Genomic DNA, 12,203 nt, shown 5'->3' on the forward strand with positions numbered 1-12,203 from the left:
GAGCCCGGTGGACCCTTGCCCCTCGCTGCCCGTTCCCTGGGGCCCCGGACCGCACGCCTCCTGCATTCGAGGGTTGGAAACGAATGGCACGTGGTCGCCCAGTAGTCACTCAGTCGCGGTCGTCAGGTGGTCTCTGCCTCCATCAGCGCCGTCGCCGGAGAAGGTCGCGCGTACTGGATCGAGCTGTCCCGTGACACCCGTGCGCGCCGTTGCCCCTTCCAGTCAGATTACCATTAAGGTCAGCAAAGTACACCACCTGGGAAGGTCTGAATCATTCCAAAATTCAGCAGAAGGATCCCATTTTGTGGGAGTCAAGGAATTTCTGCGAGTGGCAGTGCAGTGGGCATCCGCTGAGGAGAGAAGCCGAGGGAAGAGCCAGGCTCAGCCCTCCTGGCGTCCGCACGTGCGCTGCAGACGGGGCCGTCGTTCCCGCTGTAACCAGCCGCTGCGCAGCCGAGGAAGGGGCAGCGCCGTCTCCCACGAGGGCGACGCGTGCTGACCCGTGGGGCGCGGTGACCTGTTGGCCCCCAGACACGCTGCCCACCTTCATCAGGGGCTCTCGATGTTGGCGGAGAAGAGAGCCAACGGTAGCACGTCTCAAAGTCTTCTCTCCCCGCCGGAGAAGCCTGAGGCGCCGGACCAGACCCTGCAATGTTTCTAGGAAATCCACATGAAGTTGTGGTGTGACACAGACAAGACACATTCCCACGTAGGTGACCGAAGTGGGAGAGTGGGCCGACAAGGAGAACGGGAGAGCCCCCACGTGTCCAGCCGCCAGGCTGCGCCCGCACCTGGGAGGCCGCGGGTCGACGCTCCCGGACTCGCGCCATCGACCCAGACCCCCGAGCACGCGGCTGGCCAGGGACTGGGCTTGTCTGTGGGGTGAAGCAAAACACAGAACGCGGGGCTGGAAGGGGCGGGCTGAGAAAGCAGGAGTGCGAAGAGGACACCGAGAACCCCGACGACCAGGGTACAGATGGCCGGAAGATACAGAATATACGGAAAAACCAGAACCCAACCGAGTGGGCAAAGACCCGGGCGCATCTCAGGTTAGGGTCATAAACAGAAATTTCTCGTTGGCCTGTATGTTTTTTTCCTCTGATATTTCTAGAGCCGCGTAGCTTCCAGTGTGTTCAAAAATAGCCACTCTTGACAGGAGGGAAGAGAAAAGAAAGCAGGAAGTCTCGCTTCCAAGAAAAGACGGGGACGTTTTTAGCAAATTGCAGAACACTCAGGAAAAAAGTGAAATCATAAGAAAGTCTGAATGTCATGACGGTAGACTCCGTGGGTGTCCGAGGACCCGACGGGCAGCTCCTGGATCACGTGCTGCCAAATGGGCCGAGTCCCAACCGCACTGTGGGGCACGGAGGGGTGGGGCCTGGTGCCCGTGGACCCCAGAAGGAACCGTCGTCCGAACGCTGTGGGCGACTGGGCTGCTCTACACCGTGACCTGACGGGGAGGTGCGTGTGTCGTGAGCTCTGGAACGTGGGAAAGAGTAACTGGAAATACATGAAAATCCCGATAAAGCCACGTTGCAGCGGGAGATCTCAAGGTGCTTTTCTTCATCTCCGACACATCAAGCAGATCAAAGTCACAACACGGAGAAAAATATAGAAGATCAAATAAAATCAAGACTTTTCACACGCACAGTTTTGTGCTCTACCAATGTTTTGGAGCAGTTAGGAAAAAGTGTGCTTCTCGTTTACCCAAACCACCAAAAACCCAGAATACGTGAGAAGAATCGCTTACGTTAAGTGAAAAGTCACGAGAAGTCCCTCGGGCGCCGTCCCCGGGACCTCGAGCTGCGTCTTCATCTGCAAGACTCGGGCCTGCGGACCGCGTGGACGTGCACGCCGAGAGGCCGGGCCCTTCCGCCCTGTAGGCCTTTCCTCCAGGCGCCCTGTCATCACAGCAAAGGGAACGGACCAGGGAGACTGCTCAGGGCTTCAGCGTGACAAAACGTCTCAGAGGAGGTTTGCACGTGTGGGAGATTGAGACCATGACCACTGGCGCCTGTCCCCTCGGCCGCAAGCCCCCGAGCCTGAGCGTCCATCGCTGCTCATGTCCACCCAGTGGGGGATCCCCCACCAAGCCAGAGATGGGTACAGGCGAGGGGTCTGTGTAGGCCCCAAATCCTTGCCACGTGACTAACATTGACGTCCTTCATTCCCGTGTCTTGTACGTGGGCTGTCAGGGGTTGTGGGAGCAACGGGCGCAGGAGTTTTGACATCGTAGGGCAGTGAGAGGCTCTAGAACAAATATGTCCAACCCCCTGCCCCATCGTAGGGCGGAGCTGGGCTCTGAGCACCAGAGCCGCTCCTCCGAGCCACGGTTCCGTGTTTCCTCCACGGGCGCGGAAGGAGTCAGTAGTTGTGTCTGAGGAAGAACGTCTGTTGGTCCTTTCCATCTTCCCAAGTCTTGGAACGGGCCTGCTTTCCGGGGCGCATGGCCAGGCCTCAGTGTTGGAGGACAGCCCAGTGCCCTCCTGTGCGCAGAAGGCCCTGGGAGATGGAGGGTGCCGAGGCGAGGGCGGGACAGGGATACATGGACGGGCAGCAGGATGGGTCTGTCCTGCTTGGGGACGCCCAGCCCCGCACCTGCCCCCCGGCTGCCCACCCCGTGGTCTGGAGGACGGGGAGCCCTTGAGTGTGACCCTCACTGTGCTCTTCTAGCGGAGAAGAAGATGATGAGCTCAGCATCCGCGGCCGGAACGCAGCAGATCTACTCCCAGGGGAGCCCGTTCCCCCCGGGGCACTCCGGGAAGGCCTTCAGGTACGCACTGGCTGGGGGGCTGGGGGCCAGGGGCAGCACCTCTGGTCTGGGTCCAGCAGGACGAGGCGGGGTCCCCCAGGGAGTGGCTGGCGTGCTGTCCTCACCGCCAGTCAGCCTGCACCTGCTCATCGGGTCCTCCCGACCCCGACCACGACCCCGGCTGCCAGATCCTCGGTCTGGACAGAGGCAGCAGGGAGGGGGCGGAGGCCGGAGGTGAGGAGGGGGCCGTTGGGGACGGGAGCAGAGCGGGGGAGGCCTGGCCGACTGTGAGCCGAGCCTGGGAGTAAAGGTCACGTGGCCACTTGGGGACGCAGAGGGACCGCCTCCGGAACGCGCTGAACGAGGCTTGGGAGGCCACAGGCAGGGAGAGGCTCGGGGTCTGGGCGAAGCAGGAGGAGGGTGCGGAGGCCTTGAATGCCACGCTGGGGAGCCGGAGGGGAAGAGGGGCTTGGGGAAGTGGGTTCCGGGAGAAGGTCCGAGGGGGCGGCGTGGAAAGGGAGGTGCCGGCGGTTCATAGGACACATGGTCCAGCTCGAGATGCTGAGCCGGGGTGAGGCTGTTGTCGTAGAAACGGGAGTCGGAGGGCAGTGACGGAGGAGAGCTTGTGGCCAGCTGGCCGTGCGAGGAAGGGGTCGGGACGGCGGCCCCTGCCCACAGTCTGGCCTCGGGAAAGCCTCTCTCACTGCTTGTCTGTGGAAGGGCGGGAGGGAAGGACGGATGGAGGGAGAGAGATGCATGGATGGGTTGAAGGAAGGAGGGAGGGAGGGAGGGAAGGAGGGGTGGGTGGAGGCAGGGAGAGATGGACGTCCGTGAGCTGCTAGGCCTGGGCCATGAGCCGGATTTCCTGTAAATCTGAGGGGCCTGGGCTGGCGGGAGCGGGAAGGGTGCGGGATGGATGTGGCAGTCGGAGGTCAGTCGCCCTGAGCTCCGGCGGAGTGGTGTCACCGCAGGTCCCTGAGTGTGTCCTCACGCTGAGCCCTGCCGTGGGCCTGGCAGCCGTGACCCAGCCTGTGTGCACTGAAGCAGGCGTCCCTGGGGGTTCTGGGGAGTGCTGGGCAGGGGCTTGCTGGGCACAGGGTCCGGCCCTCGTCCACCAGTGCCCTGGGAGGACGTGAGGGCTGAGTGGGTGGGGAGAGCCCCCGAACCATAGAGAACAGGGATCAGTAAAGGCTTTCCGAGGCCATCGGCTCATCAGGCAGGAGGGTGGGGAAGGGCCCTTACGTTGAGGGAGGGGGTGGCAGCAGGAAGAATGCTGTCCGCTTGGGGGATGGCTGGGACAAGGAGGACAGACACACTCGGAGCGTCCCTATCTTACGAGGGACCAGAGCGCACAGAATAAGTATGATAACACAAGCAGTAAGACCGTACCCACTCTTCTCTGCCGGCCCGTACACTGCCTTTCTTTGAAACCCACACCGGCGCTCAGCCCGGTCCCCCACCCTTGGCTCCCTCCTGGGCCCACAGCGCTGTCCCGCCCTGAGCCGCTCCAGGACGAAGGGCATGAGGCCAGACAGAAGCTCCCACCTTCCCCCCTTTATCATGCGTGTCGTGGAATACTGTATCATCGCCACGGCTGGAAAACGCTGCAGGCGGCGGGGTGTGCTGCGGGCCGTGCCGCGGGCCTGGGAGCCCAGACGGCAGGTCAGAGGTGGCACCTGCGGGGGCCCGGCACAGAGGCACCTGGGACTCACCAGCCAGTGCCCCGTGCAGACCGGAGGCCGTGGGAGACACAGGGGGGTGGGGGGCCGGCACCCCACAGCGTCCTCCGGGCGGGGCGTCCCCCGACAGGCTGTCCTGTTCAAGACCAACCCCTTGACAGCCCGTGGCCCAGTCCCACAGTCCAGAGCCCGTAGGCGCCCCACGGGGACGAATTAACCAGCGCACAGGGCACTGGGTCCACACCGAGGCTGATTTTCACGCTAAGGAGCTTCTCCCTTGGAGACGCATGGGGTGGGCGGCCCGGAGGGGAGAGTGGGGCCCAGGGTCCAGGGGGGAGCATGAGGCAGGCCACAGAGGTGACACAGAGGGTCGCAGGGCAGAGGAGGAGCACGAGGGGGCTGGCCACGCGTGGGCCGCCTTGTCCCGGCCGGTTCTGTGCTAGAGAGAGAGACGGACGGACAGAGGCGGCTGCTGCAAGCGAACGGGGGCTGCCTCCGAGGGGCCTGCTGGGGGGTGAGGCGTCTCCTCAGGACAAACGCGGTTTCATCCGTGCCAGCTCTTCCGTGGTCCACGTGCCCGGCGTGAATGACATCCAGTCTTCCTCGTCGACCGGCCAGAACATGTCCCAGATCTCCCGGCAGCTGAACCAGAGTCAGGTGGCCTGGACGGGGAGCCGGCCGCCCTTTCCCGGACAGGTACGGGCTCCGGGGAGGGAGGTGTTCCCAGGTCCAGGCGGGTCAGAGCACCCGGGACCCACTTCCTTCGGATCCCGGCTCCGACACAGGTTAGCGCTCTGAGTACCAGCCCCCTCCCTCTGCCCCGGAGGGGCCCAACAGCAGAGTCCCGTGTGCTTTCCGCGGTCTGAGTCCTGCCGTGGACGGGAAGCTGGGGGAAGGGGCAGATCCACAGACGCTCTGTGAGGAGCGAACCCCCTCACCACTCTGGACCCCCGTCTGCCCGAGCCAGAGCGCGTGAGGACCCCCAGCCCCGGGACACACGCTGCTCCCTGGTAGGCACTGTGACACGGGCGCGGTGGCCCAGGGGACTTCTCCATGTGTTCGTAGTACCAGGCCCCCATTAGCAAAAGCCGTAGGACCCCCATCCTTGTAGGGCGGGGGTGACTTCACCCAGACCCGCCGCAGTTTCCGGACCCGCACATGCCGGGCGGACGCCAGGTTTGGACCCAGGTGGGCAGGAGAGCCGTGCGGAGTTGCCGTCAACCCGTGCGGCCTGGGGACCGGGCCAGAGGCCTGCTGGTGATGCTTCCCTTCTCTTTGCTGTGTCCTGATTATAGCAAATCCCTTCCCAGTCCGGCAAGACTCAGTCATCTCCCTTTGGGATTGGCACAAGCCACACCTACCCGGCGGACCCGTCCTCCTACAGCCCCCTCTCCAGCCCAGCCACCTCCTCGCCCAGCGGGAGCGCCTACTCCAGTCTCGCCAACCGGACGCCAGGGTTCGGTAGGTGGGGGTGAGGGCAGGACTCCCGGGAGAGCCTGCAGAAACGCTTTCTGAACGTCCTGGGTTCGGGGGAGTGAGCCCCGAGTTCCCGGAACCCGGGGACCAAGCCTAGGGGTTTCCAGGGGCCGTGCTGTTCCTCGGACGCTGGGGGCTTGGGTCTCGGCTTTGTAGAGTGACTTTGTCATTTTCAAGGCTCTGTGTGCCGAAGTGCTGTTTTACCCTTTATGGCCCTTGGCCAGGACGTTCGCGTGCCCCGTGTCCAGAGCGCCCTCATCTTGCTTCAGACACCCGGGGGGCCAATTCTGTGGGTCCGTCGTGTAAATAAGAGACGCTGTAAGGTTCTCTCTCTGCTGAACGTCCCAGGAAGGATCCCATCCGGTGTCAGAGCTCCTCTCCCAGCTTCACAGAACCTCAGGCCATAAGGGGTTAAGTGGCCACTCCCCGTGGTGCTGCTTCCGTGTGGGTCTGATGGGCCCGGGCCCCACCTCGCCTCGGGAGGGGCTGCCAGGCGCCCTGAGCCTCCTGAGCTGGGGCTCATCCTCTCTCAGCGCGGCCACCGTGACCCACCCGTGCGGCTCACGGGGCGTCTCTCTGCAGGACGGACGCCCTCAGGCGAGCGCGGGGCTGAGCCCACACACCCGGGTTTCCACCTGGCAAGTCAGCCCCAGGGGAGCCGCTGTGCCCGCCGCTGCCCGCTCCCTGTCCCGCCCCGGGCACAGCTCTTCCTGAACCCTCGCCAGCCGTGCCCCTGTTCGTGCACACGGAGCAGGTTCTCCTGCTCGACCTCAAGCCGAGCTTCAGTATTGTCCCCGAGCGGGAGCACAGCCTCATGGTCCCCGTTTCCGGAGGGACGGGCCCCCGGCCTCTTGCTCGTTCCAGCCTGCCGACACCCAACTCAGAAGCCTCCGGACTCGAAGCCGCTGGCCCCCAAGGAGCCCCTACCCTCTGCAGTCTCTGCCTCGGCTGCCAATGGGAGAGGTTCCCCCGCCTCACCCTGAAGGCGGGCCTCAGCAGACGGGGGGTCCCCATCCGGGCACAGCGGCCATGTCCCCATTGGCTCCTGGCTGCCCTGCACTCACATGACGCCACCTACAGTTAGGACCACGGCTGGTGCTTACCAGACGCTCACTACGTGCTCGGCACAGGCACGTTTGAATTCCTGTAACTCTTAACGGCAGTCGAAGAGGGACATGCCCGATTTCTCCCATTTCATAGATAGATAAACTGAGGCATGGTGAGGTCAGAGAGAGGTCACAGTGCACTTGTCTCCGGACTCCGCTTGCCCCTGTCCTCTGATCTGTTGTTAGGGGCACATGGGACTTAGGTGGGGACTGGGTGTCCCGGCAGAGGTTTCTTGACTCATACCAATGAGGGGGCTGGGCCCCACTGCGTGAGTGCACGGAGACCATGGACAGAGTTCCTGCGGTCTCAACATCAGTCCCTCCGTTGTTGACCTTGATCCAGCAGGGCAGGAGGAAACGGTCGCCCGTGTTTGGAAACCAGGCCCTGGGGAAGAGGGTCAGGGAACAGGGGAGGAGCTTGGGGTGGGGCCGGTCTTGGTGGGCCTGGGCTCCCCAAGGACAGCTGTGGGTCAGTGGCAGGGGGCCCCAGCAGAGGAGTGGACAGTGGTGCAGAGGGGCCCAGAGGGTAGGGTGGGCCGTGCACGGGACGTGCGGCCAGTGGAAAACAAACAGCCTCGACTCCAAGGGGCTCTAGGGAAACGGGGTCTGCGGAGGTGGGCATGGGGGGCAGGCTTTGGTCAGGTCAGAGAGAAGAGAGTGTGCCTGTGGTTCGTGAACGAGGACGTGCTCCCGAGCACAGTGGGAGGGGTGCAGGGAAGACAGTGGTAAAGAAGGGGTGCGTGGGGAAGGGACAGAGGTGCCTGTTGAGGGTGCCAGCCATTGAATGAACACAAGCCCGTGAACCCGCCAGCAGCGCTCATGCGAGCAGGGCACTCTCGCCTTGCCGTGCGTGGGACCCAAGTGCCCCCTCCAAGGGCACGGACGAGATAGCGGTGCTGCGGGGCCTGCTGCTCGGGCCCGGAGGGTGCGCAGGCCCAGCCCCCCAACCCCCCACAGTACCCAGCTCAGCGAGTTGTCCTGGGCCGGATTCCGGAGCCCCGACAGCCCTGTCTCACGGGCAGGAGTCCGGGAGAGCTGGGGAGCTGACCGTCACCAAGTGGGGGCCGGGGGAACTGACATCAGCGGGGGCAGGCTGTGCCTGGGCTCCTGCAGGGGCTCCTCGAGGTGGCCGGTGCATGGGGTTCCCTCCTTGAATGAGGAACCCAGCCTCCTCGTTCTGGCCCCTTCTGTGAGCCACAGGCTCCTTCGCTCCCCTGGCTCCCAGGAGTCAGACCAAAGCCCTCCCGCCATTTCGGGGCTGTGGATGGACCCCAAGCCGTGCGACTGATGCATTTGCGTTTCCAGTCCTGGTTCCGGTTTTGGCTCACCGTGGGTCTTACCTCATTTGACGGGGAGCGTCTGGAAGCAGGACCAGAACCCTTCACCGAGGGGCTGACAAGTGCAGGCGTTGGCTTCCTAACAGCTGGGTGGGGAGGGTGCGGCCGTCGGGGTGCAGACAGGACACAGACGCTACACCTGCCGTCATGGCTCGGGGCGTTTCCTACAGTGACCCTTAGCTAATGGGGTTGCCGGAACGCCCTGACAAGGACAGGCAGGTGAACCTGTGTGGCAGCTTTCTGCTCCAAGCCTGGAGATCCCACGTCCCCGAAGGTGTGTCTGTGGGGGGGGACAGAGCCTCGCGGCGGTACGTGGACTGGCCAGGGGCTGGGCGCCACGGCTGGTCGCTCCCCAGGGGGTACACTCGGACCAGAGCCCAGAGGAGCTGCCGCTGGGCCTCCTGCACGCCGCCGGTCCACATGCTGCAGACAGAAAAACATCTGAACCAGGAGGGAAGGCCCTTTCTCGGTGCACCTGTGGGTCTCTCCAGCACCTTCTGCGGACAAAGCCTAACCTCGCCCAGCGGGTGAGGGAGACGTGTTTCCAGCGTGCAGCTCCTACCCCACAAGGCAGGGCGAAGAGGGAAGAGTGTGGAGCCAAGAGGCAGTAAACCCACAGCACGTGGTGAGCCCTGAGACCTGAGGTCCCTGAACGGCAGCGTCTCCGTCTCCGCCACCTGCCTGCCGATGCGTCCGTGTGTCTTGGGGAAATGCAGGGGCCAAGCACACGGCTGCGTAGTGAAAGTGGCCCAAGGGGCCAGGGCAGACCAGGCGCTCCTCCTCAGACTCGCCCAGGGTCTAAATGACGTGACCGCCTCACCCGCGTGCTTCCAGACACAGAGACCGGGCAGGCAGGGACCAGCCATTGCTTCCTGCCCTCCGTGTGTCCCAGTTTAGGAAGGGGCAGCTGACACATCCCGCTCCTGCCCGGCATGAGTCCGTGCAGATCCTCTCGGGTCACAGCAGATAACATGACGATGTGAGTGCGAGCGTCTTTTCTGAGGCCCAAGAAATGCGTCGGTCACGTCACCGGCCTTCCCGGAAGGAGCCTGTCCGTCTGCACGCCTGCTTCGGAGAGGAAGACTGAGAGAACGTGTCCTTCCTCAGGAGTCTGAAGATGTTTGCAGCGGGAAGAGGGATGAAAAATGAGGGGCGGGGCCGGGCAGGCGCGGTGGGGGAGGGGTTGGCATTTCCATGACCTGGAACGTTTGCAGACACCACACCCCGAACCCCCAGGTCCTGCCCTCGGCTCTCGGCCGTGTGCCTTCTCACCAGCAATTTAGGGAATCAGAGACCTTCCCACCGCTCTCAGCGATGAACAATGAGGTCTTGTCCACAAAGCATGGGAAACGTGTCCTTGGCGTGACCTACAGGAGCCCCCCACCCGGAGGCATTTCTAGAACAAGCTGGCGCTTGGATGCTCTTGGCTGACTCTGTCCACGGGGCCTCCCGGCGTCAGTGCTGTGGACGTTTTGAGCCACATAATTCTCTGTCTCAGGAGCTACCTTGTTCGTGTGGCTGTTCAGCTGCGTCCCCGGCCTCCCCCTACCCGCCCCCCTGAGTTTATGGCCACAAGAGGTGTCTCTAGATGTGTCCCCTGCACGGCAGGGTCAGCCCTGGGTAGACCCGCTGTGCCCCCCACCGCCGCAGAGGACCTCTGGCAGCAGTTGGAGCAGCTCCGGGATCCTCAGGGGAGGCTCACCAGGAAACCGTCAGCAAGTGACCTGAGGGCCTCGGACGCGAACGGCTGTCCCGGGAAGAAGATGTCGTCCCTTCCTGCTACAGCCTAGGAACCCACACGCTTCTCCGGGTCCTGAAGTCTGGTCCGAAAGGCCACCCATCTGGCCCTGACGGTGGCGACGCCGCGCGTGCTCTGCTTGGCTGCGGGGCTGACGGGGCCCCCAGGTTCAGCCGGGGCCGCAGCAGCCCGGACTGGCTCAGGAAGCCGGCAGAGCGGAGACGGAGCGGCCGGAGCCCGGCTCACAGTTAGCAGCCGTACACGCGCGGCTTCCGAGGATGTCCGTGACCCCTGGGGCTTTCTCCAGAAAGTGGCTTGTGGACGCATGGCGGGTGCAGACTACGTCGCTTGCCTGCTCAGCATCGGTCTGTGGTCGGGTGGTGTGGCTCCGCGGCCGAGGTCTGGGCTGAGAGCACCCGGCGCTGCGTGTCGTAGTCACTGCTGTTCCGTGAGCGCGGAGGTCACGCGTGCGGCTCAGAGCTACGCGGTTTCCATAACGGGGCCGGAAGAACGGCCTCCCCGGACCCTCCCGTCCGACGGCGTGAACGCAGCCCGCTGGTCACGGCCCGGGAGGCGGCTTCCCCGAGGAAGACCATCAGCTGTGACATCCGCTTCCCTGTCGCCCCACCAGCCTACACCCCCTTGCCACGCTCGGGGCTGTCCTGATGGCCCAGACCCTCGTCTGCTGCCCCTGCAGAGCGGCTGGACTTGGTCGCCCCCATGGCCGAGGCTCTCCGCTCCGTGTGCGGGGCCTGGAGGGCGTCGGATGTAAACTCTCAGTGTCCCAAGTGAACGCACGCGGGCCCTGTGTCAGAGAGACCTCGGTTCCAAGGGGGCTCCGGCATTTCAGCGGGAGCGAGCGGGCAGATTTCCGGAGGCTTCCGTTCCTTGTCGGGAAGCGGTGGGAGATGCGGCCGTCTCACCGTCAGAGGCAAGAGGAAATGAGATAAGGTCGAAGCCCGGCACACGCCTGTTTCCAGAAGTACCGCGTCCCTCCTTCCTGCGCTCCTTCGTGCCGTTCCCGAAGCCATCCCGTTGACTGGTTCTACGGCAAACATTTAAGAAGAGCCTGTCTTTTCCCGGAAGTTTAAGAACTGATCTGCAAGCGTGCGTGTGCGATGAGTAGAAGTGAGCCCGTCTTTCCCCTGGCTTCGGCCCCACCACCTGCCCGGTCTCCGGTGGTCCCTGAGACTGACGTGGGAAAGTGCGTTCCCTTCTCCGGTTCCGCACCGATGAGCGCCGGGGAGCATCCGTGGGAGCAGAAGTAAGGGTCGAGGGGATGTTCACGTTTCCTCCTTCTTCCTGCTCTCTTTCTCCTCCTCATGGTTTCCATTCGGTCCCTCGGCAAACAGCTACCTAGATTTTCCTGTACCGAGCACAGGGTGGCCTTTAGTTACACATGACGTGGTGGGGGGGGGAGGGGGTCCGCACAGTCGTGGCCACGCTGTGGAGGGGACACAAGGCCACGGAAGCGGAGAGTGGGTTCGGGAAGCTCGCATCCAGTGGGGCTCTGGACGCGGGCAGAACCCTCCTAGCACAGAGGGGGTCCGTGGCTGGGGGCAGGCGGGCCACCCGGGAAGGGGTGGCAGGGGGTGGGGTGGGTACAAAGCAGAGGTGGGGCTACGCGGGCCCTCGGGGCCCTGGCGGGCTGGGCTGGTTTGGGGCAGTTTTAGGAAGATGGGGGGAGCTGTGGATTCCGGAGACAGCTGCCGGCCTGGGTCGGAGGGAAGCCGAGGGGCCCAGAGATGCGGCGTTTAGGGCCGAGGGCTAGGCGCGAGCGTCCTCAGCTGGGCTTTTCCCCACCTGGAGGGTCAGGGGAGGGGAGATGCTGGCTTCAGGCACGGGGACCCCGGGCGCTTCTCGGAGACTTGGCCGTGGCCCCAGGCTGGGAGACTAGAGAAGCAGACGGTGCACATCCGACCAGTGGAGACGCGGACCACACGCGGACCACACGCGGACCACACGTGAACCACACGGCTCCTGGTCGTCCGCCGGCTCCGTTGGCTCCTTCCGCCACTCTGTGCTCCAGGACTCGGGCACCGTGGGTCGTACGGACATCCCCACAGTGGCCTCCTCCTGACCGGTTCCTTTCTTGCCTCTTGGCGCCGGGACGGC

At 64.1% G+C, this 12,203-nt stretch overlaps 1 protein-coding gene across 1 annotated transcript in view; it reads left to right on the plus strand.

Moving 5' to 3' along the window:
• The window catches only part of ARNT2 (aryl hydrocarbon receptor nuclear translocator 2), a gene marked incomplete at its 3' end in the record, with an annotated part of 141,015 nt that overhangs the window by 125,016 nt on the left and 3,796 nt on the right, over positions 1–12,203 (plus strand). The window contains exons 15-17 of the mRNA XM_080808935.1: positions 2,674–2,773; positions 4,989–5,127; positions 5,727–5,892. Coding sequence (XP_080665061.1) covers positions 2,674–2,773; positions 4,989–5,127; positions 5,727–5,892 — 405 coding nt within the window. The remainder of the gene's footprint in view (positions 1–2,673; positions 2,774–4,988; positions 5,128–5,726; positions 5,893–12,203) is intronic.

The sequence above is a fragment of the Martes martes genome, assembly GCF_963455335.1.
Source record: "Martes martes genome assembly, chromosome: 7".
In the NCBI taxonomy this organism is placed as follows: domain Eukaryota; kingdom Metazoa; phylum Chordata; class Mammalia; order Carnivora; family Mustelidae; genus Martes; species Martes martes.